A 27,639-nucleotide genomic window follows, 5' to 3' on the forward strand; every position below is an offset into this window, starting at 1 on the left:
GACGCTGCACACACTCCATCATCTCAGAGCCCTGGGGAGTAAAGCCCCAAACCACACACACATGCTGAAACACAAACACACACATCCTCATTACCACCAAGCCTGCCTGAAGAACTGGGAGCCAGAGTGGGTGGAGAGTTTGAGGCAGGATTTTGGGGACATGAAAATTTGGGAATAAGTGGAAGCTGGGCAGGTGGAGAGGCAAGGGAATAGTCATATGTTTTTTAGTTTGGAGGCAGGTTTGGGGAGATTCGTGGTTGCTTGCGGAGGCATGGGGGAAGGGGTTTTGGGGGGGTATTGAATGTTCAAAATACGTTTTAAAAGCAGGTGAACGTTTGGGAGCAATTTTCAAAGACAGACAGACAGACAGACAGACACTTTATTGATCCAGAAGGAAATATACTTTTTTGTTTGTTTACTGGAGCAGGCAGGGCAGAAGTGTTTTGGCTTTAGGTGTTTGGGGTAAAAATAGAGGTTCAGGGAAGTTATAGGCGTGATCAAATATGGGGCAGGCAGAGGTTTGCTAGCAGGTTTAAGCTCTAGTTAGAGGGTTTGAGAAGGGTTTTAGGGGGCAGCAGTGATTTAGATGGACAGGTGTAGGTCTGGGGGAGATTATTTGGAATTTCGTGGTGGGGGCAGTTAGTCGACAAGTTGGTGGATGGGTTTAGGCGGCAAATAGGGGGGAGTGGGTGAGTTTTGAAAGGCACATTCAAAGTGCACAAAGAGGTTTAGGGGGCAAAGGAAAGTTTGTGGACAAGTGGGGGTTTGAGGGATTTTTACCTGCTTGCCCAAACCTGTCCACAATCCTCCATGCCTCAGCACACCTCAGCCTTTCACACCACACACCGAAATCGATAGTCCTACTCTCTTAATCAGCTCTCTGGTGACTGCAGCCAGGGGAAAGAGACAGAGAGATAGGGAGAGAAACAGATAACTACTGTCTCTCTCACTGTCTTCTGCATGGCTGCCTCTGTTCACTCTCTCCCTATTGTAGTTTAACAGCGTAATGTCCCTGGTGCCATTCTGGGTTGCCAATCGTCTGGGTTGCCAATCACTTACAAACTGCGGTCACAAATTACAACACAAACGCTAAACTGTATGATACAATACAATACAATGGAACTGCAGAGTGTTTTACACTTAACAATATGCTAATGATACACCAACCATTCGTTTTAGAGTATGTATTTAATAGAACTTATTTTTTGTAAAAGAAATACACAATGTCTGAGCGATTATAGTTTCAAAAAGGACACGCAGAGGGTAAAATGTGCCACACTCTTCCAACACACACACAAACACACTTGTCTGACCTGAGGAACAAACTTGCAGACTGCTTGTACGTCTCGAGGGAAAGACTGAACACTGAACTGAAGTTTCTCTGAAAAGGCCCTGGAGATGTCCTTTATTTGTCTTTTAGGACTAGAGAACAGCAGCGTCCTTCTGTAGACAGTGCAGAAGTGAAGCAATTATCCTTTAACTGTGGTGCAATATGCTATTAAATATAGTCATCACTTTTTTTTTTTCCCTCCAAGGTGAAACTGAGAAAGGTTCTCATCTCCTGAAGTGGTTGTTGTCAGGTAAGGGTATGTGGAGGGAAAAAAAGTCACATGATCTTGTCCGAAAGGATTTCAATTCTACTCTCATCGTTTATTGAACAATTAATTTACCATACAATTGAAATATGAAAGATTGTTTATACATATTCATGTAATGATGAATTACTCCTTTCATAGCTTATTATAATAAATGAAAAGATTTGAAAAATCTTACCATTTCTATATTTTCTGTATTTGCATTTTAACTAAACCTTAACATAACTGTTTAATTCATTAAAACCTGTTTTTTTCTTTATTTGAGATACAGTACATACATATAAAAATACATATTTCCTTTTTCTTATTTACTTTATTTTTCTTTTCACTCCAAGATTACCAGGGTTGTACAACCTCCCTTAATGCAAAGCCTTCTGGGAAGGCGTGGGTCACTTCAGATGCTCATGAAGCCAAATACGGCATTGTTCTTTATGCTACTGGCCCAAATTGTGTCTATGATATGGCCTGGAAGATACTGTATCTGAACCCATTGGTAAATAATTTAAGTGTTAAATAGATCAGCACCTCAATAGACAATATCACTAATAATTATTAATGAAAATTTATAAAATTTATAAATTTATCACAACAGCTGCATCTCTCTTACACACATACACACACACCCCTATCTGAATGAGTCGCCTGAATGTAGTCACCTGGCCGGTTAATACTGCTAGGCAACAAGCATTATTATGCAATTTATTTTCTGGTTAAAAGATGCAAATCTTGTACATTCAAATAGACAAATTATTAATACTTCCCCTTAATAATAATTAAGTGTACTAATAATTAATAATAATTACTGTACTAATTATTGTAAAGTAACCTGGCCTAGAGAGAAACGAATCAGTCAGATACGTACAGAAATTCTTTCCTTACAGGAGCTGACGGTGCTGCTTAACTCGAATGCAAAGAAAAGTCTAAGTCTGCTGGTGTTCCTTTTTCTGAGCTGATCCTGGATCAGCTCTGAACCAGCAGCACTGACCCCAGGTCAGCAGAGGAGCCTGTCAGTGCGGGAAGAACTGCCGCAGCAGGTCTTTCTTGTTCACTTTACCCATCTGGTTCCTAGGTATCTCCTCCACCACAATCAGACCGGTGGGGATGGTGTACGGGGCCATGTGCTTTCTAAAAAAAAAGATAAAACACACACACAAACTTGTTATGAAGTCTGCACGGAATTTTCTTTAATGTAACTTTTATCGTACCTCCATTTAAACAATTCTGAATATCTATATCAAAGTATAAAAAAATACTATATTGCAGTTGCATCACTACATATTAGCTCGGCAATATGGTACAACATATTACAGTAAAAAGCAAAAATTTGCACCCCCCATGGCTTTAGGGTGGAAAAGGAGATGGGGAAATGAACAGACAAACAGACGGAGACAAACAGAATAGAGTGATGCTGGAGAAAGTAATGTGAAATATGAGTTATTCTCAGCACATCCTCATATCTTTACACCCAGCTTCGGCACGTTGTGTTTCAGATCGCTTAAAGACATGTACAATTCAATTAATTCCATAAACAATAAAATTACCATGAAAATAAAATAAAAAAATAAAACCCAGAGCCGAGTGCTGAGTTAATTAAATGTGTAGACTTTGTGAAGGCATGGTTGTTATTGTAAGTCCTGGAGTGTTTTTTTTTTTTTTTTTTTTGTGTGTATGTGTGTTCTGTTTCTTCATCACACGTCCCTTCCAGCACAGCGTCTGTTTGTGTTTCTTTATTTTCTTTTCTTTTTTTTTGTTTTGTTCTCTTGTGTTCTCTATGCAGACAATCAATTTACCTTTCACACATGTTAGACTCACTGTCTGTTTTGTTGCTGTGCATGTGCGTGTTGGGGTCATCGAATCTCGTCTCTCGTTCCGAATACAACATAAAGAAAGACAATTGCCAGAGATGACAGTTGGAGCTGGAGCACTGAGGAATGAGCATTCTGTGTCTATGTGCACATGCATGGGTGTGTATTCGTGTTTATAATTAAAGGAATTTATGACTAACTTGATTTTGATGAGACATATAAGTTGGACCCTGTGATGAATATGTTGCTGAAACGGAGGTATCTAGGTACAGTATCTAATATACATGGTGTACTCACCATGCCTTTAAACAAAAGCAAACACGCAAGATATGTACAGGATTTTTTAAATGCAGAGCACTCGCGAGGACTATGTAACTAAGAACATATGCATAGCAGTTCTGTTACTGTAATGAAGACATTTCTGGTAGCAGATGTTGGGAAGAAGAACTCTGATCCATAGCAGTGGCAACAAATGTACAATATCGTTTGTTTGTGGATGGTGGGTGGAATGGAAATTTTCCAGATGTATTGGGTGTTTTGACAAAAAAAAAAAAAAAAAAAATCTTTACCACTGATTTACACAATTCAGAATTTAAAGCGAGTAGTAAAGAACAAAACAATAAACTAGTCGTTACTGTCTAAATTGTTATTGGTTTATTGATTCACATTAAAAACCTCTGAATAAAAATAATTGGCTGTTCAAATAGAACTTAGGGTGAAGGGAAAATCATCTACATTAACCATTTAAATTCCTTTAACCTTATGGTTACGGTTAGGTATAGCCTTATTTGTGGTTTGTATACAGTATACTGTACAACACTGTGCAAAAGTCTTGAGCCACCCCTCATTTCTCCATATCAAATTCAGTCAAATAATGTAGATCCAATTAAAGAAATGGGAACCAATTTCATAAGATCACACACATATTTAAGATACTGTACCATTTCAAAATGTGTTGACTATGTAACAATTACAACAGCAACCTCATTTCCCCTCTCGTCTGTTCCAACCACTCAGCATTCAGCATCACCAGTTTACTAATCACAGGCCTGATCATCTGAATCTGTTTCTCACTACCCCATGACTTAAGTTGGATGTTTTTATGCTTGAATGATTTATAGGTAAAACCTTCAAAACCGGTTAGGTACATGGACTGGACAGAAAAGAAAAGTAGAAAAAAAATCCTTCAGGACACCCAGAAAACTATTTCTCAACACTATATTAAAAATACAAGAAAGTCTGGCTCGTTGGAAGCATGATATAAAGAAATAAGCGGTGGCTTAAGACTTTTGTACTATATCCATCCTCAAGTCCTTGTCCAATACAATGACGCAAACACGGCCACTGGGGTCGAAGATACCCTTATAGCTGATCCCAACCCTGTGTAAAAATCCTAGGGTTGCATCAGGAAGGGCATCGGGCGTAACACCAATGCTAATCAAAATCTGTGGAACAGACAATCCACTGTGGCGTTCTCTAGTGGGAGCAGCCGAAATAACAAGAACAACTGCAGGCATCTTTAAACTAAATACAGCTGTACGATCTTTTCAATGTCTTACCAAAAACAATAATCTGTCAATTACAGAGGTTTCTCAGCATTATACTGTATTTGCTATTCTGTTTCATCACATTCAGCATAATGGCTTGATTATTCAACAATCACAGCAGCAACCTCATTTCCCCTCTCGTCTGTTCCAACCACTCAGCATTCAGCATCACCAGTTTACTAATCACCGGCCTGATCATCTGTCATCACCTGCACCTGTTACTTACTGGGTTATGCCTTAATTTAGCTAATTCTTTATGCTTGAATGATTCATATACAGTAACTCTCACCAAAGATAAACAGATTTCCTGTTAAAAACATGTTGACATAGAACACTGCAGTACATTACTAATACTAATACTTTTTAAGGATTCACAAATACCCTGTATAGTGTGATATAGGTCAATACTACAGCTTCACACTCGTAAAAACAAGCACACACACACACACACACACACACACACACACACACACACACACACACACACACACACACACACACACACACACGTGGTGTACAACCAATAAAAAATAGCAATGGCACTAAGACCCCATACCACATAGAGTTTTGGAGCAAATGTGCAAGAAAATGACACAAATAAAATGATGTATGGGTGAGAGATGAAGTGTGCACTGTATAAAGTGAAAAAAAAAAAAGAAAACAGCAGCCAAACGTAGTGCTTGTGATGAGAGAGACATCTTGGCTCTATCCCTTTATTCACTGCCCCGCACCCACCACATCAGCACACAGCTGCTTACATGCATTCGAGCAGCTGAGGATGTGTGAGGGGTGAAGGAAAAAAAAAAAAAAGTGTACTCGCTCAAAAAGCCATGTTCTTGAACATCCACATCGATTTGGCAGTGGCCCCGGAGGGACCGTCAGCCTGCTGCGTGATTCAACACGCGCCACGCTCTGACGCAAGACTGCGCACCTCAGCGCACACACACACACTCACTTACTTCACAACACACTCCTCATGCTGTTTTAACTCGGTGCTGCATACGTCGAAATAAACACAACATTTCATCATCGGCATGTTTCATCAGCTGACAGATTGAGAGTGAGTATTTGGAGCATGAGAAAGAAAGTTTACAAATGCATTCGGTGTTTGCAGAACTTCCTGAAGTGGAGGTGGGGTTTGGGAAGAATGTGGACTTGAGCTCTAATACTAAGGATCAGCGTTGAAGGTTTTTCGGTTAAAGCTGTGAAAACAGTAACTAAATAACTAAAACATTTCATAAAACATTTACTTTGACTAGAATGTTTTCCAGACAAGATGTTCAAGGACACAGCAGTCTGAACATGCTCAGACACTTCATGCAACTATCCGTCTTTTCTCATGCAGGATGCTTTACTTTTCTGATTTTTTTTTGTTGTTGTAATAAATGACGTATCATGCCCCTGACTGACAAAACAGAAACATAACTGTAAAATGTCCTATAACTGAGTGTGTAAATCCTGAACAAAATTGTCTCTGATTGTCCTTAAATAACTTCTAATTCTTACTCCATAGGGTTTAATATATTGATGGTCCTTCTGTCCATTTGAACTCTTCTGTGAAGGCTTTCCACAAGGTTTGGGAGTGTGTTTATTGACCATTTTTTAAGAAGCGCATTTGTGAGGTCTCAGTCTCCGCTTTAATTCATCCCAAAGGTGTTCCATCGGGTTGAGGTCAGGACTCCGTGCAGGCCAGTCAAGTCCTTCCACACCAAAGTCGCTCATCCATGTCTTTATGGACCTTGCTTTGTGCACTGGTGCGCAGTCATGTTGGACCTGGTGTGGGGTTATTTTTCAGGAGTTGGGCTCTTAATGCTTTAGCATACCAAGACATTTTGGACAATTTCATGCTCCCAACTTTGTGGGAACAGTTTGCGGATGGCCCCTTCCAGTTTCAACATGACTGCACACCAGTGCACAAAGCAAGCTCCATAAAGACATGCTGTATGTTATAGCTGCAAAGAGTGAGCCAACATCATATTAAACCCTATGGATTAAGTATTGGATGTTAATCAAGTTCCTATGTAGACAGGCGAACGAATACTTTTGGCATTATAGTGTAAGACTGTAAAATTAAGGTTACAAACGTAAATGAACTGTCATCAACTTTCACTGTTTTAGAAGTTTATTACATCTGTTTATTTTAAAGACCTGCTGGTATTTTATGATCTGCCACAACTACTTTTGATCAACAGGTGTAGGCTGTTTGTTGGTACCTTGTATAATGAACACTATAGCAGGGGCTAGAGCATTTTTTTTGTATTATTTTTTAGTGAGACAATTATATATAGAACGACTTGCCTTCTAAGTAGTGTTCTAATTAGTGACTTAGACACAGCCTCGGTGTAAGTCTAGGCTAAAAATGTAATAGTAATAGTAAAGACCTGTGAATAGTTTTCCCTTAGGTAAAGGAGCAGATCTGGGGAACTCATGGGCATAGAGCTTTCTGGTGAACTGGTATGTCTGGATAATGTCAACCCTCACCGTCATTAATTCACTCATGAGTTTGCTGACTGTGAAGTGGCTGGTTGCTTTACTTCCCATGGAGTCCTGATGTCTGATTCATTCTGGTGCCCCATTTTACTTAAGCTGTTATAGCTAGTCCTTCTGGAGTCACTGCTTGCACTTTGCACAAAATATATATTGATCTTGTCCATTATGTGACAGTGAGCATACCTAATTATGTATCGCTCTCTCTCTCTCTTAATACGGCAATCCAAAGAGAATGGAAAAAGACGCTAGTTTTAACAGTTCCGATGATTGTGGTATTTTATTTTAATTCAGGAAATGCATCCTGTCCATAATATTTTTAAACATACCAAAATGATGGTGATGCACAATACTACCATCAAATGAATTTGGAACATTTCAGGTTTATGTCTTATATTTTCCTTCTCAGAGCAATACTGATCTCAGAGCAATACTGATCTGCCACTTGTCTCTAAAAAGTCTGTCATTCGCCATATTTAGTTAAATAGAGGGGGTGTTGCTAGTAAAGGGACGGTTTAAAGATTTTATTAAGGAGTTACCTGGCCCAGGCCTTCAGCTCAGAAAGACAGAGAGTCTTCCCATTCTTCATCTGCACAATAGCTACAACCTTCTGCCCCCATGTGGAGTCCCGTGCCCCGATTACAGCCACATCTTCCATAAGAAAAGAAGAAAGCATATGATTTCTATGGTGCACTTATGATTTCCGTCACTGGATATTTTAAACAGTTTACTTTTTATAGGACAACTAGTGTGACAATTTCGCTATATTGACCCCAACCAATTTTTTGTTACCAAACCAATCGCATATTACGACTCCACTCCCAAAATGCATTTGTCACATACCTGAGATGTCAGGGTGAGCCAGCAGATGGCGCTCCACATCCAGAGCGCTGATCTTGTAACCGCCGCTCTTTATTATGTCTACAGAAGTTCGTCCCATGATCCAGAAGACACCATCTTTATACATCGCAGTGTCTCCTGAAACCAAGACACAGGGCCAACTTTGGTTGAATGTCCACTATACACTTTATTAGGAATACTTAAAGAGCAAAATGATACAAAAAATAACAACATCAAGAAAAAGGCTGAGTTTTGTGGGTGGAAACACCTAAGAGAAAAAGATCCAGACTGGTTCACACTGACGGTAAGTAAAAAACAATAATATGAGCACTCTTTTAAATCAAAATTTTTAATAAAAATTTAAGGATCCTAGCATGTACAAAACGTTCAACTTTGAGCTGAATGGTCCACAACAGCAGAAGACCCCATTAGATTCCATTTTTGTCAGCTAAAAACAAGAATCCAAAGATTTGGTCTATTCCATTCTGAACTCTAAAGACGGCTGTGTGTGAAAATCCCAGGAGATCATCAGTTTTCGAAACACTTAAACGACCCTGCTGGATACCAACAACCAAGCCACGATGAAAGTCAGGTAGAAAGACATCTGGTGCTTTTTTCATTCTGATGGTTGACATGAACTTCAACTGAAGCTCTTGACTTGGATTTGCATTGTGCTGTGGAAACATGATTCAGTGATAGGATCTTTGGATTCCTGTCCAGGTGTGTAGGTGTTCTTAGTAAAGTATACAGTCAATGAATATTCACTATATGTAGCTTTTGTGTTCCGAGGATTGTAGAAGTACAACAACCACTATGTAAGCACTGAACTACATCGTACAGTGTGAATTTGTATACTCTAATAAAAAATAAGTTAAAGAAGTTACAAAGTTAAAAAGCTGACTTAACACAACTGTTAACTTGCTTGGGCTTAAGCAAGTTAACTAGGTTAAAAGGTACAAAAGATAGATCATGTACTGTAAAACAATAGCACGGCATTATTGATAAATACACACACACTTGGCCAACTCTGACTTAATCCAAAAGCATAGCACACATTACTTTTACAGTATTTGGCAGATGCTCGTATCCAGAGCGACTTCCCATCCCAAAATACATCTGAGCAGGTGAGGGTTAAGGGCCTTGCTCAAGAGCCCAACAGTGGCAACTTGATGGTTGTGGGGTTTGAACCTGGGACCTTTCCGAACCGTATTCCAATGCCTTAACCACTGAGCTTCCCCTGAATCGGAATGTACTGTAACTGTGTTAATAAAACATTACATTACAGCTCAATAAACATGTAACAGACAGGCACTTCATCTTCAACACATCATCTATGTAAATTTAGATTTTAAAGTGCACAAAGCGTGGTGGCGTGATCGAAATAGAATTTACTGTATGCATCGTTAAGGATAAAACCATGAGATGCAAAACAAAGGAAGCTCATTGCATAAAATAAATCATTATAAAATCAACCAAAGTCGTTTTTTACCAAGCTTTCAATACCTATTGTTGCCAAGGGTGCCAATAATTCTGGAGCGCACGATCCATCAATATGCGTTCACATACAAGATGACCTTTATAGAGATCAATATGAAGGAAATCCTTTGGGTGACTTTAATAAGATTTGTGGAAAATCCTGAACCAGTCGGGATCATACAGAGCTAGTCAACTGGAAACTCCTTAATTGTTCTCACACACACACACACCCACACACACGATTGGAAGGCCGGCAAAAAGAGGCACTCAGGCAGCAGAAAACCCATCAAACACTAACGAAAGAAAGTGTAACACCTATTTCCTCTCCTTTCACAGAGCAGAGGACTGCGGGGAGAGCCAGAGAGAGGGGGGGGAGAGAGAGAGAGAGAGAGAGAGAGAGAGAGGGAGAGGTGAGAAGAGCACTCACTGAATGATGACGGGGCTCAGGTGGGACAGAGCAATGATGAGGAGAGAAAATGGGTCACTGTGGATGGAGAGAGAGAAAGAGAGAGGGGGGGAGAGAGATGTTGAAAAGTGAGAAATTTTGAAAAAAAAAGAGAAATGAGAGAAAAGCAAAGACAGGAAGCAACACAGAGACAGAGCGTGTAAGGGAAAGAAAAAAAATGAGAGATATGTTAAAAGAGGAAAAAGTGGAAAAAGATGGAGGAAAAGAAAAAAAGAAAGAGCATAAGAAAGGACGAGCTGGAGAGATAGCAAGGTGTTGAGTGTAGTGGAGATCATTACAAGCTGCAGGCCCCAGCTGTGTGAAGTGAGTGAGACGCATTCTGCTTTTTCACCCTGTGTGTGTGTGTGTGTGTGAGTGTGTGTGTGTGTGTGTGTGTGTGTGACTGGCAGGTGGTGACTGGTTAGAGATGCTCAGTAGATGATGAGTCACAGCGCTCATAAAACCCTCACCAAACAGCCTGAAGCATCTACACATCAACAGGGAAAAGACACTTCAGCCAATCAGCTCACACCTGCTGCAGCCTTAGTCAAACCCAGAGCTGCCTGCAGTTAAGAGATCAGCTGTGTGAGGGACGAATGGGTCCACCCAAACCGGTGCTTTTTAACTAACCATAGGGCTCACTGTCTTTGAGCTGTGTAGCACCATGTCAGAACTAAAGGTACAGTTTAAAGAATAAAAAAAAATAAAAAAAAGCGCAATATACTGTAGTTTGCCTAAACCGATTATATATAGCGCAAAGATCATAATGTTATAAGTATGCTTTCACACTAGGCATCGCCCCTCCCATCGGCCTAACCGGCCAGCTTTCACATTAGTAATATTGCTCCTTACTCGATTACACCTGATGAAGTAGAGTACAAGGACGTTAACCTTCTCGCTATTGACTAATATTATTGATATTTTGGAGAAAATGTCAAGAGCAACCCTCTCTCTCCTGCCTTCCTACTTCATCAGCTATCGTCATGGAGCTCAGAGCAGATATCGGAGGAGACAGACGTTCAATGTTGCGCTCTAATCAGTGGTCCATTTCTGTGTTTGTCTGTAAAGTCGGTTTTCATATTTGATTCAATGTCATATTAGATCCATGTAAAAAAAAAATAATAATAATAATTTAAATGGGACTCTGGCATCGCAGATCTTACGAAATATTTAATTATCATTTTGCTCATGATGAACATGTGTGATATCAGTATGTGGTAAATATTTTACAACATTTTAAACATAGAACTAAATCCTGGGTATAGAGCCATATGCTGCACACACTGTGTATACACTATACAGTACGTATGCAATGCACATGTACTGTATGCATGTTTATATAGTGAAAACTAATTAGAATTCTGGCTAATTGCTTGTTGGAGGTGCAATATTAAAATAAAATAAATTAATGACAAATAAATTAATTAAATATAGTGGAACCTCGGCATACGAATGTGCTCGCTTATGGATTTTCGCCTTAAGAATTAAAATTTAGCAAAGAAACCAGTTTCTGATTTATTTTTTTGTATTTTGACTAAATACTAAATTTATTTTTTATTATTATGTTAAGACATAGAACCAAGTTAGCAAGGACTGGAGGCAAGAAGAAAAGGGAGCCACTTTCAGTGTAAATTAAGAAAGAAATCATCATTAATAAAGCAGCCGGTTCCAAGAGGAATCATAATTTAAAATTAAGTGAGGTTAAATGTTTATTTATATCATACTGTAAAAAAAAGTTTAGGTTGGTTATATGTGCAGAAATATGCTTATAGTGTTAGAAATTGGTAATAACGGTAATATTATGGGTGGCTGGAACATTCCTGCATTTACATTATGTCATATGGGAGAAATGCGCATTGCAAGACGAATTTTCGCCTTAAAAACTTGCCTCCGGAACGGGTTTAATTTGTATGGCAAGTTTCCGATGTGCAACCTGAATCCAGTTTACGACAGGAAATGTACTAAAAAGTTTCTTAATGATTCAAGTAATGGACCACTTTGCAACCGTGGGCTCATTCATAATTTTATGAATATAAATCTATAACCAATTTCTTTGAGGCATCTAATTAAGTCTCATCTGATTCTGTGGATGAATCAAGATTTTTGAGAAAAAGAAACAAACAATTTTGAAACTTGTCCAAACACTAATCACTGCATAAGAGTGCTGCCATTTTGAACCACCTATGATTTTTCTTCGCTAAACTGGAAAGTCCAATTCCTTGCTGTTCAATCGCACTGACAGTCAGATTTGATTCAGTTTTCCACTAGTGCCCCTAATCTGGAAAGTGAAGTTTGTCCCGGTGTGTCTCTGACAGCTCAGAAACAGAAACACAAACTCTCTCAGCACATGCACTCAAACATATACTACTTAGGTTTGGCTTTCCGTCCACAAAGGAAAACACACAAGTGTCAGTGACGGCTGAAATACTGTACTAACACTGTAAAGGCATTTCAGAAACAGCTCTAGTGCATCCATCACTCTGAATGACCCGTGTCTGTACAGCATGATCGCTTCAGCCCCTCCTCCATCCATCCATCTTCCCAATGTCTTCTCCCTTCACCTTTTCTTGCCGTCCTTTCCCCCGCACCACATTTGTATTTCTCATGCTCTTTTTTTTTATTCTCCTCCACCAAAAAAAAAAAAAAAAAAAAAAAAAAACACCCTCCTCTAGCTCATATTCGATAAACTGTCCCTTTCTCCTTCCTCCCTCCTTCCCCCAGTGCTCTCTTCCTCTACTCTGAGAAGCCCGGCGTCAATAGAGGGCCCATCTGTTCCCATACATCATGCTCTTCATTTCAGTTTATTAGCCGGGATAAATCATAAATATTTCATTATACATCACGGGCGGCTGTCGCCGCGCCGACACAATTTATCACGGCCGGCCCTCTCGCCGCTCCGTGCGCAGCAATAAGCTTTCCAGTCTATTAAACAAGATTGATACAGTGTGTAAATTTAGATATTGGGAATTTCTTCACACACCGCTGCTCCTCTCTGATAGGCTTGCAAGGGCGGGGTGGGGTGGTGGGTGTGTGTGTGGGGGGGGGTGATTGTGAGTGTGTGTGAGGAAAAATAGAGATCAAGCAAAAGAAAGAGAGAGAAGAGAAGAGAGACGACAGCAACAGAAACAAGAGAGACAGAGGAAAAGGAGAATGAAAAAGAATAGAGAGAGCAGAAGAGATAGAAGATAGAGGAAGACAAAAGAGATCAGGTGAAGAAAGCGGGGACAGAGGAAGACAGGATAAGAGAGATTCAAAGAGAGATGAACTGGAGGAATTGAGCGAAGTGCAGAAAGGAAACAAGAGGTATGGAGCTTCGCAAGACAAGTACAGAGCGCTACAGTATAGACAGAGAGAGAGCGAGAGAGAGAGAGAGAGAGAGGATGAAAAAAACTAAGGAAACAAGCAAGGGAATGGGTTACAGGAGAGTGTGCAGTAGTAATGACCCCCCTCCTTGTTGAAATACCCCACCCAAACGAAGCATGGCATCATTCAGTCACACTCACATAATTCCCTTCTGATGGAAATGAAATAGGGGGAATGAGAGCCTGTTTTACATGGAGGAAGATAAGCCACCTAAATGTGTGCGTCCATGTGCGTCCGTGTGCGAAGTGTGGCCGTGCATTTATCAGCCTTTCCAGCCTATTAAGAGATCCGTAATGTTCCCTCTCCGAAGGAAACAAAGGTCACGGGAAGTTTTAAACCTGCAGGTCATGGATCTTTTGCGACATTCTGACACACTGTGTGTGTGTGTGGATGTGTTAGAAACACAGGTATGAACAGAAACATGGCAACACGATGGCGAGCAGGAGGTGAGACGGAGACTCGGCTCTGATTAGTGGAGAGGAGGTTGATTGGAGTTGTGTTACAGGCTGGCGGTGGTTGTGCGTCTCTCTGTCTCTGCTGTTGTCATGGTGGAAGGCGATACGCTCCAACAACTTTCCTAATTAAAATGATAAGAAGCCTTACTGCACAGACGGCCCTGTTTTTCATCCCCCCTCCCTCCCGTCTGACGTGTTTAAAGGAAAGATGTCAGCCAAGGAACGCAACAAACTGAAAGTTCAACACGAGCTACTGTACGTCTTAAATCACGCATTTCCTTTGTTGTGCTATATAGTACATTGTACAGAATATACATATAAAAATCACCAAGCACATTAAATGTGTAATAACTTTAAATGTCCCTGACTAATAGAATTAGGAGAATCTTAGAAGTAAATATTACCAAGTGTAGACACATTTACTAGACACTGATGAACCAACAAATTCGTCCATGGGTGTAAATGCAAAGCCGTGAAACTGAGATTCCATCAAATTTTCCTTCTGCAATATGACAGATTTTTTAGTCTAAATGATATCCGTAGCAGACAGATTGCTTTTCCATCATCCATCAGAATTCCTTTAGCTTAACGTATTTGGTCATTCGAAAACAATTTGAGTCAGAGCCTGATGTTAATCTGCAATCACGGGAAACTGCAAGCCTTCTGCAACGCCATCAGACGCCTATTAGAGTCGGAAGACAAACTCCTGCCGGTGCAGGAAAAGCGTAAAAATGTAGGAAATACAGAATACTGAAGTGTACAGAATACTAAAGTGTGTTTATATTTTAGTTTTACTATTTTTTTTACTATTACTATTTTTATAGTTTTTAATATGCAAAAATATAATTATAGTGTTGTAAATGGGTAATATCGGTGATATTTTTGGGTGGCTGGAACAGATTATTGTGTTTGGCAATACAACATTTCGCCTTAAATTCATATGTAGAGGTTTCCACTGTACCAAAGTGTACAGAACAGTGAAGTTCAAATCAATTAAATTTTAATTCTATTGCACTATTTAACCATGGCAAGCAGCTTTACAGAATTATTATGGAAAATACTAAATTATTTTTGTGCACACACTGGTCAGCCTCACCGGTTTCAATGAATCAGTCCGGAAGCTCAATGATAAAATTGTCCATCCTGTAAAGCTGTCCTGACGGTGAATAATCCTAATTTCGAAAAAAAACCTCAATAGAACAGTCCAATACAGTGGAAAACAGCTCTGAGACAAAATGGGGTCCGGGATTCTCCTCGCGGTTTAAAGGCGCAGAGACGACCGCGTTACATTTCACGTGTGAGAATCATTTCCTTAGGCGCTATTATGGTTTTTGGCCAGAAGATGTGTGTGTGAGGAAAGGGGACAGATTTAATCAAGTGGATTGGTATGTTTTACATTGTATATCCGTGTCAAAGGCGTATAAGTCTCACTATGTGCTCTTGGAATGGAACTCCTTTGTAAGTCGGGAGTATCTGTATACTGTAAATGATAGTTATAATCAGATTTTTCCTGATGAGCAAGCAGGGAGCGAGGGTGGCAAGGAAAAACTCAACAGGTAGGTAAGCCATCCTCATTGGCTGAGTACGGATAACATGACCATAAATCAGTCACTTATGTGCTATTAATAAAAGTTAAATATAAGGGGAAAGGTGTTCAAGTTGTTGGAGACTCAGGTACAAAACCGGTTCGAGGGCATTTAGGTTCTAAATTATTAAGCAACTTTGGTCACAAGGCATCACAAAAAATCTGCCTGCATCAGTCCATCCAGGGTCATCATCATGGTCACTGAGTAGAACCGTCCACAGTGACCACACACGCTGCAAAATAAGAGTGATGTGAACAGAATACTATAGTGTACAGGATACTAAAATGTAAAGAATGATAAAGTGCATGTGTTACCGAAGTGTACAGAACAGGAAAACTTTAGGTGCATGGAACACTTAAGTGTATAGAACAGTGAATCCTAACTTCTATAGAATAATAAAGTTTATAAAACACTATAATGTACAGAACACAACCATATAATATGGCGAACTGCACAGAATACTAAAGTTTACAAAATAATATGTCTACAACATTAAAGTGTAAGGAATACTAAATGTCCCAGGTCATGGCACTGAAAGGTCCAGAATACTAACCTGTAAAGAACACTAAACTAGAAGAAACATTAAACGTACTGAACACTGAAGAGATATAAAATAACACAATTTCCTTCTGGTTCACATGTACATCAAAAACTCCAACATCTTGAATGCCCAGGGTATTAAACACTGACATGCATACAAACAAAAACAGGGCATTTTGCTGCGAGCTCAGGAAGTAGGCGAGTTGACAGCTCTGGAAAAGGGCAGTGTGACAGAGGCCATGTTCTACGTCCAGCACTCTTACACATCAGTGCACACACACATCGCTCTGACAAGCTGCTATGCTGTTCTTCTAGGTGTTACAATCCCACTGGAGAGACAGTGTGTATATGTGTGTGTGTCCTCTGTAGAGAACCTCTTCTAGAATTCCTTCTAGGTATTGATGTCTCCCTAAAATACACACCATCATCGCCGAATAATCCATATAAACTTCACCTTGAAAGACTGACCATCATCAGTGTCACATGGATGTGCACCGAACTACACTCTTTTTTTATTAGGTAGACTCAAGTGCACTAGGTAGCATACTAACACCATCAAAGAGTCTGTATTTCAAGTAAAATTCCGCGCACACACAATGTGTCTACTATGGATTTGTCCCAAACCATATGCCCGTGATACTGTCTATCTTCAGCCCGTATGTTTTAACCCATATGCCTTTTTCTTATGCAGGCAACATACAGTAAATGAGATTCTAAACATCTCTTCAACATACACACACTACGATATTGTCCAAAATATCAAACGCTATATGCTACTGTACATTATAGTGATATTTATTTATTAATGTTATTATGCAACAATTAGTTCTTACCAAGCAATTTGATTGGACGAGAGTCATTTCATAAGCACTGATATAGAGCATACAGTAACAGCACTGGGACGTTTAACTTTATGTATCTCTCCGCTTACAAATGTTCTAATAACCGTTAACCCCAGATCAAGGGCACTTCTTTGTTTAGGGTGTTTTGAACAAGTGATTGCTTTAGCACGCTAGTTTTCCATTTTGCGCAATTTGGGATTCGACCACGGAATCCAAAATTTAACTGATATTCTAAAGCTGAATAAGTGGAAATGTAGAGCAAATCTCAGGACTGTTCATCATCTCCGTCTACAACTTTAGGCTACATACAGTAGTACCGGTAAGAATTTAAAACTACATTCACACTAACTGTCGATCACTACTAAAGGATATGTGTTGGTGGGGCAAAATAACTGTTTAAATAATCAAACTAATCATAATCTGTTGATATTAAATGTCGTTTGTAGAACTGTTTTATAAAAGCGATATCACACTTGAGATCAGGCTGTTGTACAACAAGAATATCAACAAGACCTCTGATGTCGTCGAAGGCACGACAAGACAGCACCTGTCCAGAATTAAATTACACTTTTGCTGTACTTAGATATCTGCTTGAAGTTTAACCTGCACCATAAGTGAAATCTAAATGTTGAACAAAAGTGTTGTTATGAACAGTTATGTGTCAGATTTAATCATCTGTTGTTTTTTTTATATATACATTTCTTTTGTCCACTTGTAAAATAATCTAGCTATGGGCTTAATCAAAGTAAAGTTCCACAAAAATGGAGCAGTGAAAAAGGTGTGGTTTAACATGCAGGATGTGTGGGTCTAGACTATTAAGAAACCAGACCAGAGAACAATGCAATATTATGAAAGAAGTTCTGATTGATGTGACAGTTTAAACCCAACATCACATCAGTAATAATACACACATGAAACATGAGCAGAGATTAAAATGAGCTTATCGTGTCTAGATGAATGAAGATGCTGCTGATTGATCCCTCTGAAGAAGCAGTAAAGCGCGTGAAGCACGTCCATACAAAACATGAATATTAATGTCAGCGCTCAGAAGCGGGCGACTCACTAGAGGAGCTAATGAGGATGGATACGTGACGTGCGCTGACTGAAAATCGCAGCATTGATCATATTTATCTCGAATAACTGTTGCTTCTATTTTTGATTATTTTTTTTTACACTATGTGAAAAAGCTCTGATTTGTCTAATGCAATGTAGTGTAACTGCTTTATGTTTATAACTGGGGTAGCTGAGATTGGAGGATGGTGCTTGCTGGGAAACATTAAGATCTTAATCTCAGGAAGTCGTACTGTACCTCCCATAAATTTAAGTTCCATAGTGAAAGGCATGAATCCAGGAGAGCTTTTAGGATTTTGGAGGATTTCTCAAAGAAGTTTACGACTAAGTTATAGCACTGCATTTAATTCTATATGATACATCATAGTTATTGATTAAAAAAGTAAGTCGTAAAAATGAAAAATTATCTGACTTGCAACCAGAGCTATTGTCAGTTCTGCTGTGTATATAAAGAATGGTCAAAGCAGCTCGCTTATCAAGTACTCTGGCAAGAGCTGAAGATGTAACTTTCTATAAAAACAGGCAAAAAACATCTCTGAAGTGTGATTTGATTCGAAACACTAAAACAAGTACATCCTGACGTGCTTCCTTGTCCTGCACTGTTTGCTCTCCGCACTTTTATTATGGCCTGGATAAACCAGATAAATCTGCTGTCAGTGCTACAGTACCTGGCTTCACAGCTGAAGTCATCATAGCTTCAGTGCTTTCGGGGTCCAAACCTGGTGCCGTGTGTCAATTTGCAGATGAGCAGATGGCAGTGTCGTGAACTGGAAAGGTGGAGTAGCATCCACCCAGGAAAAGAGGGTAAATGGAGATGTTGCCTTGATTAAAGGTGCCCCATGGGGAGTGTAATGCGCAGAAGGGGGCAGAGGTGGGAAGATTAAATGGCCAGATAGAAAGAATGGTGTGAATAGAAATTTGTATAGGGTTCCTTACAATCTTAGGGGGGAAAAAAAAAGTTTGTAGCAAAAATTTTCTGAAGAATTATATTTTTTTGTACAATGATAATGCAGCTAACATGTAAGTCAAGCTTAACGCCTATTAAATTCGTTCATCTTGAACTTCCACTTCACCAAGGTTAGGGTCATAGAGCCTATCCTAAGAACAATGGGTGTGAGGTGGGAATACGTTGTGGAATGAATGCCAAAGCTAAAGCAAAATTCAGGAGTTGAAATGAATAACTTGTAATTTGCCATTTACAAAAGACTTCAAGCATGGTGAGACTCCTAGCCACAGTAAAGCATTTAAATGGTGCAAACGTTTTAAAGAAAACTGCACGTCTGTGAATAACAGTCCCAGCCAAAATGACCCCGAAGCTCACTTCAGTCCTGTCTGTGAACATTTAGCAGTGGATCGCCTGATCCTTGATAATCGATGGATCACTCGTCACCAGTCTGTCTGTGGGAACCGAACCCACATCATTCATAAACACCACTTAGACATCACAGGAACTTGATTCCGGTATCCGGTGTACTGAGAAAACTTTCTCACGTGATGGTATCCAAGCAGGAGTAAAATACTGGGATAAGTGCATTAGTAATGAAAAGTAGATTTTACCTTTTTGAACTTCAGACATGTTTTAAAATTTACTACTCCACAAAATATAAAGTGTCAAATTAGGGTTTAAAAATGAAACAAAGACCATGAAATACAGTAGTTGAAAGGTTGGAGATGAATAAAATCTCAAGACTCTTTACATCAGACAAGCAGTGCAGGAGAACCTTCCTGATGATAGATGTTCTTTAGAGAGGAATTCAATTTGAGTTTTTTTTTTTCTTCTTCGGAATACATTGAGCCTCCTGGTGGCTGTTATAACCTGAATGTAAGTTGAAGTAAATGACTGTTTAAACTCGTTTATTATATTTAATTAGAGGCAATTCCACACAGCAAGACATTCAAAAAGTGGCACTCGCTGTTGGCTGACAAACACTAAAGCTATGGTGTAATTTAACTAGGAATTAAAGTACGTTTATCTACTCTCAATTTAATTTTAGCTCCAACACTGCTTTTGTAAATTTCACTTCGTCAGAAAGTCCAGATTTTTTTTTCCTTTTGATGAGTGATGATTGAATCATTGTAGTAGGATGACATGCTGAGACAGGGCTCGACAGAAAGGCTGATCTTACCTGAAGCATTTCAGTCACATGATTGTTGCGTGACTTCACCCGCAACTTTCCACTCACCAAGTTGAATGATTCGAAAGTTATTTCTCTTACCTGAGATATATGCACGTACGTATACTGAGTAAAGATATACTGAGACCGACACTGCTTCGCTATTGTACGTCTTAGCATGTGACCTTTTTTTTGTTGCCTTTATTGCTGTTAATCTTCTTATCTGTGATCTGTGGTTTGTGGTCTTTTGTTCAACACCATACGAACACACATCACATAAAATCCATGCTTTACCCATGGGAACAATATTGTTACTACTACTACTACTAAAAAACAGAGTGAGCAGAGGAACAGGACACACACTACGGTCGATAATCTAAGCCCATCTGTCTCCGGCGCTCCCCCAATGCCACTGTCTGACCTCCACTCAGAGGCGAGAGAGAGTGAGAAAGAGCGAGAGAGAGAGAGAGTGAGAGAGAGCGAGAGAGAGAGAGAGTGAGAGAGAGGAGTGGTGGAGCAGCTAGTTAACATCCTTCCCTCCCTTCCCCTCCTCGCTCCTCCGCTCTTCATCCACAGCAGTTATTTATGAGCCCTCGGTCTAATGCGCACTCCCCAGGCAGTGCTTGGTCGAGCACGGCCAACTTTTAGCATGCCTCCATTATTCATAAGTATGCGCGAGCAGCATTTGGAAAATTGCTAATGCTTTTCCTCTCTGCTCTCCCTCCTCTTACTTATATATTTATTTATTTATCGTTTCCCGGCGCGTTATTCATTCCGGGAAAAGGGCTCTTCCTCTTTCTCTACTATGATCTTTCACTTTATGTATTCCCCCCCTTTATCTCTTTATCTGTATATACTGTATATCCGAGTAGTCAATAAAAACAATATATTTTTACTTGTCTGTAGTAAAAATAATTTGTACACAGTACAAATCGCTAACAAAAACTAACAAGCCATTCTTAACATATATATTTACCAAATATGGTCACTCGATTTTGTTTCCCACCAAGAAAAAAATATTCTATTGGTCATATAGCACATAATGGTGTATGCTTAACCGCCAGATTTTAAAACTCCTTGCAGTAAAAATACAGCATACATTTTGTGACTCAAAAGCTAATTGGAATTCAACTTGGATTCTGTGGATCTCCACCCTTCTTGCCAACTCTGAAACCTTGGGTTAGATTTAGTTATTTTAAAATCTTCAAAATTTGCTTTCATCTGAAAAAAGAACTTTGGAAAACAGAGAAACAGTTCAGTTCTTTTTCCTCTTTAGCCCAGGACAGATGCTTCTGACACTATCTTTGGTTCAGAAGTGGCTTAATGCTGCATGGTGGCTCTTGATATGCTGTCTCCAGCCTTGTGAAAATCTCCCAAAGTCCTGAATCTGCTTTGCTTGAATCTGCTATGTTGCTTGTGCACCTTTTCATACCTTTCCCTTCCAGTCAAGTTTTAAACACCTTCTGGACAGGGCAGGGGCAGCACAGTGGTCATGGTATTGGACTACTGAGCAGAAGGTCCCCAGTTTAAACCCCAGCGCCACCAAGATGCCACTGTTGGGCCCCTGAGCATGGCCCTTAACCCCCATTACATTTTAGATCTTTAAATAAAATAAAATAAAATTGTAAGTCAATTTGGATAAGGGTGTCTGACAAATGCCATGAATAAAAATGTAATTGAAAAAATGTAAATTGTCAATGATTGTCTTCCAGACAACTGTGTAGTCAGCAGTCTTCCCCCATACGTATACTAAACAAGGCTGAAAGACACACAATATTTATAAGAGATGAATACTAATTCACTTAAATAAGTGATTCACTTTAATAAGAGAATGAAATTTTTAATATTAAATTATGAAATAGTAGTGAAATTAAAATGAAATATTCTAATATTTTGAGATGCTGTATTTATGATGAGTTTCATTTTGTTAAATTAAATTACGAAAGAAAAATCTACTTTTTCAGGATTTCCAAATTTCTCAAGATGTACTGAAGTACATTAAGGATTGCCCAAGCTCATCCTTGAAACTCTTGTCATAATTTCTTTACAAAAGAAAATGCGAAATAAAAAACAAAAACATACTTTTATTAATTTGACTTTCACGGCACATAAACATGATGTCATGTCTTACAGCTTCATTAGGAAGTGTGCACAAGTAACTGTTGGTGCCTGAAAAAATACAGCACAAGACATGAAAGTGCTATTTTAAGTTCCATAATAATAATAGTGGACACCATTATGTTAAATCTGACCATTTTTACAGTAAAAAAAAGAAAAAATAACATTTACTTTCCATGCAGCAGTACTTGCATTGACATTATACTAATCATATTAATGTGTATTCAATTTCTTATCTTATCTCTCCAAATTACAATATCATTAAATTTCACAGCAAAGATGTGAAAAAAATCTTCTCCATTAGTCACCAAGTTCTGTCATGTATATTTTTTTAAGCTTTAAACCAACTACTAGTGCTGAAGACAAATCTGGCAACCTCAGCGGCATGAGCTAACAGCAAGGAATTTACATAATCTATATGACACTCAGAAAATCGACTTAAGCAAGTGCTTAGCCAGTCCCTAAATACACTTGCGTCACTTCTGGAATTTTGCATTAGCTTGCAAGTCAGACTTGTTTTATTATTACACAAAAGTAATTCGTCCAGTTGAACACTTTACATATAAATATGTAAAGTGTAAAACAACATATTTTTTTATACATATGCTATAAAAAAATAAATAAATGTTTGCCATGCAAATGCAATTAAACTATTAATAAATGATTATTTCTATTATTTCCCAGCTCTAAGGCTCGCTATTTTAAAAGGTCTTCAGCCAAATTCAGCTACTGACCTTCACTCCATAAGAGTCATCATCATTTTAAAAAAACTTCTCCTGAGCAACATTCATTTTTGTCCTTGCAAGCATACAGTTGGGGTGGGGTGGGAAAGTTCATAAACTTTAAATTCTGACCCTCATGTACACTTGAACAACAGCAACATATTACTAGTTACTGATTGGACAGGGCACTTGCCTCTAATCGCATAAAACCGAAACCTTTTTTACCTTTAACAGTGGTCAGCCCTTTGGCACTTGCAACCTCCTGACGCTTTGCTCGTTTACTCGCGACTCCTCACCAGGTAAAGAATTCAGATGAACAGTCTATGAGTCTAAAAATCAGCACTAAAGGACAAGCAGAAAGAGAACGACAGGAAAATACTGAGAGAAAGATAGAGGCAGGATGACACTAAAGAATACACGCAAAATCGATGATAACGAACGAGCGCGGCGAAAAGTGAGCGCTCAGAAGAGTGACAGATTGTCTATCGAGGTGCCAGTCGGAGCCAGTGGCCGCCCACACACGATTAAAGACAGAGGTTCGCACGCACAAGTCTTATTGATCGCATTTCTCCCTGCCTCTCGTTTTTATCTGGATCTTTCTCTCTAACTTTGCCTCTCTGCTTTGTTACATCTCTCACTCATCATGAGACATGGAAATTTGGACAGTACGTAAAACCCCCCCGAAAAAAACAAAAACAACCAGATGTTGGTCAGACAGATCATACCTAATTATCACAAAAAACATCAATGATCAATAGAGGAAAGTATAAAATTTTCTCAGTAAATTTTAGTCTAAGTCTAATGTCCCTGTTAGTTTTTATCATATTTCATAAATCTCATCCTATTTTTGTTTAGTCAAGTTTTAATCGACTAAGTTTGGACATTTTAGTCTAGTTTTAGTCAATGAAAACAATAATAAGATTATTATCAATTAACCCTACAGTCAATCTAGTCTGGCCCAATTTTTTTTAAAGGTTTTTTACAGAATAATTATCTTAACATTTAAAATGTATATTTTCATTGGATGTTTTCAGCTAATTATATTTATTTTTAACCATCACAACAACTGCTGCATGTCCATATTTTTTAAACAACAAAAACGGTAGGAGCAGTACCGAACAATACAGTGTTATACCGCGCGCTGTGACCTGGGGAATACCATAGTAAATGAACACCGTATCGCAGGGGATTGTGATGACAATAATACAGTATGTTGACTAAAATAAAGACGAATGATTTATTAGTTTGAATTGTTTCAAACCACATTTTAGTCTCGTTTTTTTTCCCGTCAACAATATTGCATGCTGATTTCGTCACTGTCACTGTCGACAGCTATCTGTAACGTCTGTAACGTTTTTCACAGAAAAAAAGGTCGTCAAGGAATATTTTGCGTCATTATTTTTGCTGACAAAATTAACAGCAGCCCAAACATGTGGAAATAAGTGTATATACATATACATATATATATATATATATATATATATTGTATATGGATATGGAAAACAGTATTACATTTAAAATAATAATAATAATAATAATAAAAATATATAAAAATCTTTTGCTCCACAATTCTGATTATCATATGATTAACTGTGCATGCCATGCACACACACACACGCATGCATGCACACACACACACACACACACACACACACACACACACACGCATGCACACACACGCAAGCACACACACGCATGCACACACACGCACGCACGCACGCACACGCACGCACGCGCACGCACGCGCACGCACACACACGCACACACACGCACGCACACACACGCACGCACACACACGCACGCACACGCACGCACGCACACACACACAGTCACCAGGGTGAAAGGCAGAAATAAGAAAGGGTGAGAATGGGAACAGATTTGCAGAGGGGGTGTTAGATTTTTGACTGCAGAGACAGGTGACAGGTGAAGGGAAATGACGGAGGGAGGGAGTGGGGAGGGTGTCTCACGGTGGCTTGGTGAGAATTAAAGTACATACAGATATTCAGTGCAATCGAGCCAATTAACCCTTTGAGACAAAATGTGTGAGCATTACTACTTAATGGGGAAAAGAAATTCCTTTGCTTTTTACAGGTTAAGACCGAGAATCGACTTATGATTCAGGCTAATGTTGTCAACAAGTACTGTAAATAAAGCTTGTAGTAGTAGTAGTGTGTGGCTCAATTTACATCGTGTCCGGCTTCAGATGAAACAGTGTTTCATGTACAGTGGAACCTCGGCGTAGGCACGAGGCCTCAGTATGGCTTATGAACTGCTCGCCTCGTTCCACCATCTCTCAGGGATCGAGGAAGACATTCATCCAGACTCTTTTCTGTTCTGCCACCTAGGTGGTGAAATGAACATCCTCTAGATGTCCGTACAGCAGAGTCTTTAACAATCTTTAAACAACGACTCAAGATGTATCTGTTTCTTTGGTACTTGAACTACTTGAACCTTCCCAACTGTTTATCTATCCAGTATCTATCCAGTAACGAAATCTTCAAAGCACTTTTTATAAGTCACTCTGTCAAATAAGAGTGTCTGCCAAACACCTAAATGTAAACGTAAATGTAAGAACTAACATTTTGCAAGGAATTTGCCTCGGAATGTGAAGCAACCTCAGCATCGACTTCCGGTTCCGTGTACATCTGGTAGCCAATCAAAACTCTTTTTTTTTTTTTTTTTTGCATGCATGCATGCATGCATGTTGCATTCGTCAAAGATTTAGTGAAGACATCAAAAAATGGTATCCAAAAGGGCAACATAAATGAAGGTTAAGTGAGGTTTAATATCTGGAACGTCTGGAACTAATTTTCTGCATTTACAGTATTTACAATTGGAAAATGTGTTTCACAATACAAAATTTCAACTGATTAACAATCATGCCAAGGCACCAGTGTATACAATATTTACTGACTCTTACTCAGATTAGTCTTGAATCAGTTTCAAATAAACTCGATTGCTGTGAGGGGGTGTTTAAACACTGAACTGACCCTAATGCAGAAACAAACATGGTGTGTATTTATTAACCCTAACCCTACTAATACTGTACATTATAGAACTGAGATGAGCTCTAGGTTAATGAACAAAAATAGAAAAACATATGCACAATGTTATCAAGTAATGTTTCTATAACGTTTGAATCATTTATTTAGCCCTGGCACCGTGTTATCCGTTTTAGAGCGCTGTTTAGGATTTCTGTGTGTACTTGGCAACAGGTTTGTTTTTGTTTACCTTATTACACTCATCGGATTTCTGTGAAATAAACTAGAGTTCGTGCGTTTTCAAATCTATAATTGGTTTGTCTAATGATGTGATAAATGAAAACGAAGCAAAGATTAAATGAACCAAAAGTACAGATATCTATGGTGGCCGATATGTGCCAACCAAAATAACAAAACCGAAAACAATAACAACACAGAAAACAAAATAACAACACAGAAAACAAAATAACAAAAACAAAAACAAAATAACTAAAACGGAAACAATATAAAAAAATCAGAAAACACAACAACATATCCAGAAACAAAATACCAGTCCAATCAGCGGTAAGAATGTCATTCGCAAACCACACCTACTTTTTTGGCTTGTTGTGTCTTAACGCTGATTGGACGAGACATCTGCCACTTAACATATACAGGAAGTACTGCAGCCACACAGACATTTGGATGTATTTTCATTTAAGGATTCATTTCAGTATTTTAGGATTATACAGCACTTTGGTCAACTAAGATGTGTTAAATGTGCTTTATTTAAAATTATTCTGACTTCACTTGATAGTACTTCTTTTATGTCTTGAGTGAGAGACGTCTCATCCAATCAGCGATAACAATTTAATTCGCGAACTATACCTACCTTTTCCAGTTGAGTGAATTGTTGCTTTGTTTTCTCATTTGGTATTTTGTTTCTGGATATGTCGTTGTGTTTTCTGATTTGTTATATTGTATTTGGTTTTATTATTTTGTTTCCGGTTATGTTATTTTGTTTTTGAATTTGTTATTTTGTTTTTAGTTTTGTTTTAGTTTTGTTTTTAAATTTGTTATTTTGTTTTCGGGTTTGTTATTTTGGTTCGCACTCCTCGGCGACTGTAGATATTCTGACATACTGTACAGGTGTGAAAGCACTAATACAGTGTCGGGTATCACACTGTACTCAATCCAGCACGGCTCGAGGTGAGAGTTGGTGACTTTTTTGAAGAAATGTTTCATACTGAGACAATAAAACACTCTCAGAGTTTTCTAAATAAGACGCTTTGTTTTGTTCTGATAGGTCACACCACGGTTAAAAGATTAAAAGACCGTATCTGGTCTCCTGGGACTGACAGATGGCATTCGCTTTGGTGTGGATTAGAGAGACGATATCAAATCGTGTGCGTCTTTGAAAACAAACATGTTAGTCATGTGATGTTCAAGAGACAAACAAGATCCAGCAGCAGGAGTACAGTTATATATCAATTCGGTTTGTGGTGGGGGGGAGCAAGTTTGGACGTCTTCTTTACACCCCTGCGGCGAGTCATCATGCAAGCATTCGTGTGAGATTTGGATCAGACTCGGACAGAAGAAAAACAAAGCCACTGTGCTAAGATGCTAGGTTCCGAAACCTGAGCTGAAATCAGTGCGTCTTTCGAGCTTAAACA

The 27,639-nt window shown here is 38.9% G+C and overlaps 1 protein-coding gene across 1 annotated transcript in view; it reads right to left on the reverse strand.

The window, feature by feature from the left end:
* Positions 1 to 1,730: 1,730 nt before the first annotated feature.
* The window catches only part of acsf3 (acyl-CoA synthetase family member 3), a 57,427-nt gene continuing 31,518 nt past the window's right edge, over positions 1,731 to 27,639 (reverse strand). Inside the window, exons 8-10 of the mRNA XM_053493325.1 lie at positions 8,278 to 8,412; positions 7,974 to 8,085; positions 1,731 to 2,720 (exon numbers count right to left, since the gene is read on the reverse strand). Coding sequence (XP_053349300.1) covers positions 2,603 to 2,720; positions 7,974 to 8,085; positions 8,278 to 8,412 — 365 coding nt within the window. The 3' untranslated portion in view covers positions 1,731 to 2,602. The remainder of the gene's footprint in view (positions 2,721 to 7,973; positions 8,086 to 8,277; positions 8,413 to 27,639) is intronic.

This window comes from Clarias gariepinus, chromosome 3 (assembly GCF_024256425.1).
Source record: "Clarias gariepinus isolate MV-2021 ecotype Netherlands chromosome 3, CGAR_prim_01v2, whole genome shotgun sequence".
NCBI classification, from domain to species: domain Eukaryota; kingdom Metazoa; phylum Chordata; class Actinopteri; order Siluriformes; family Clariidae; genus Clarias; species Clarias gariepinus.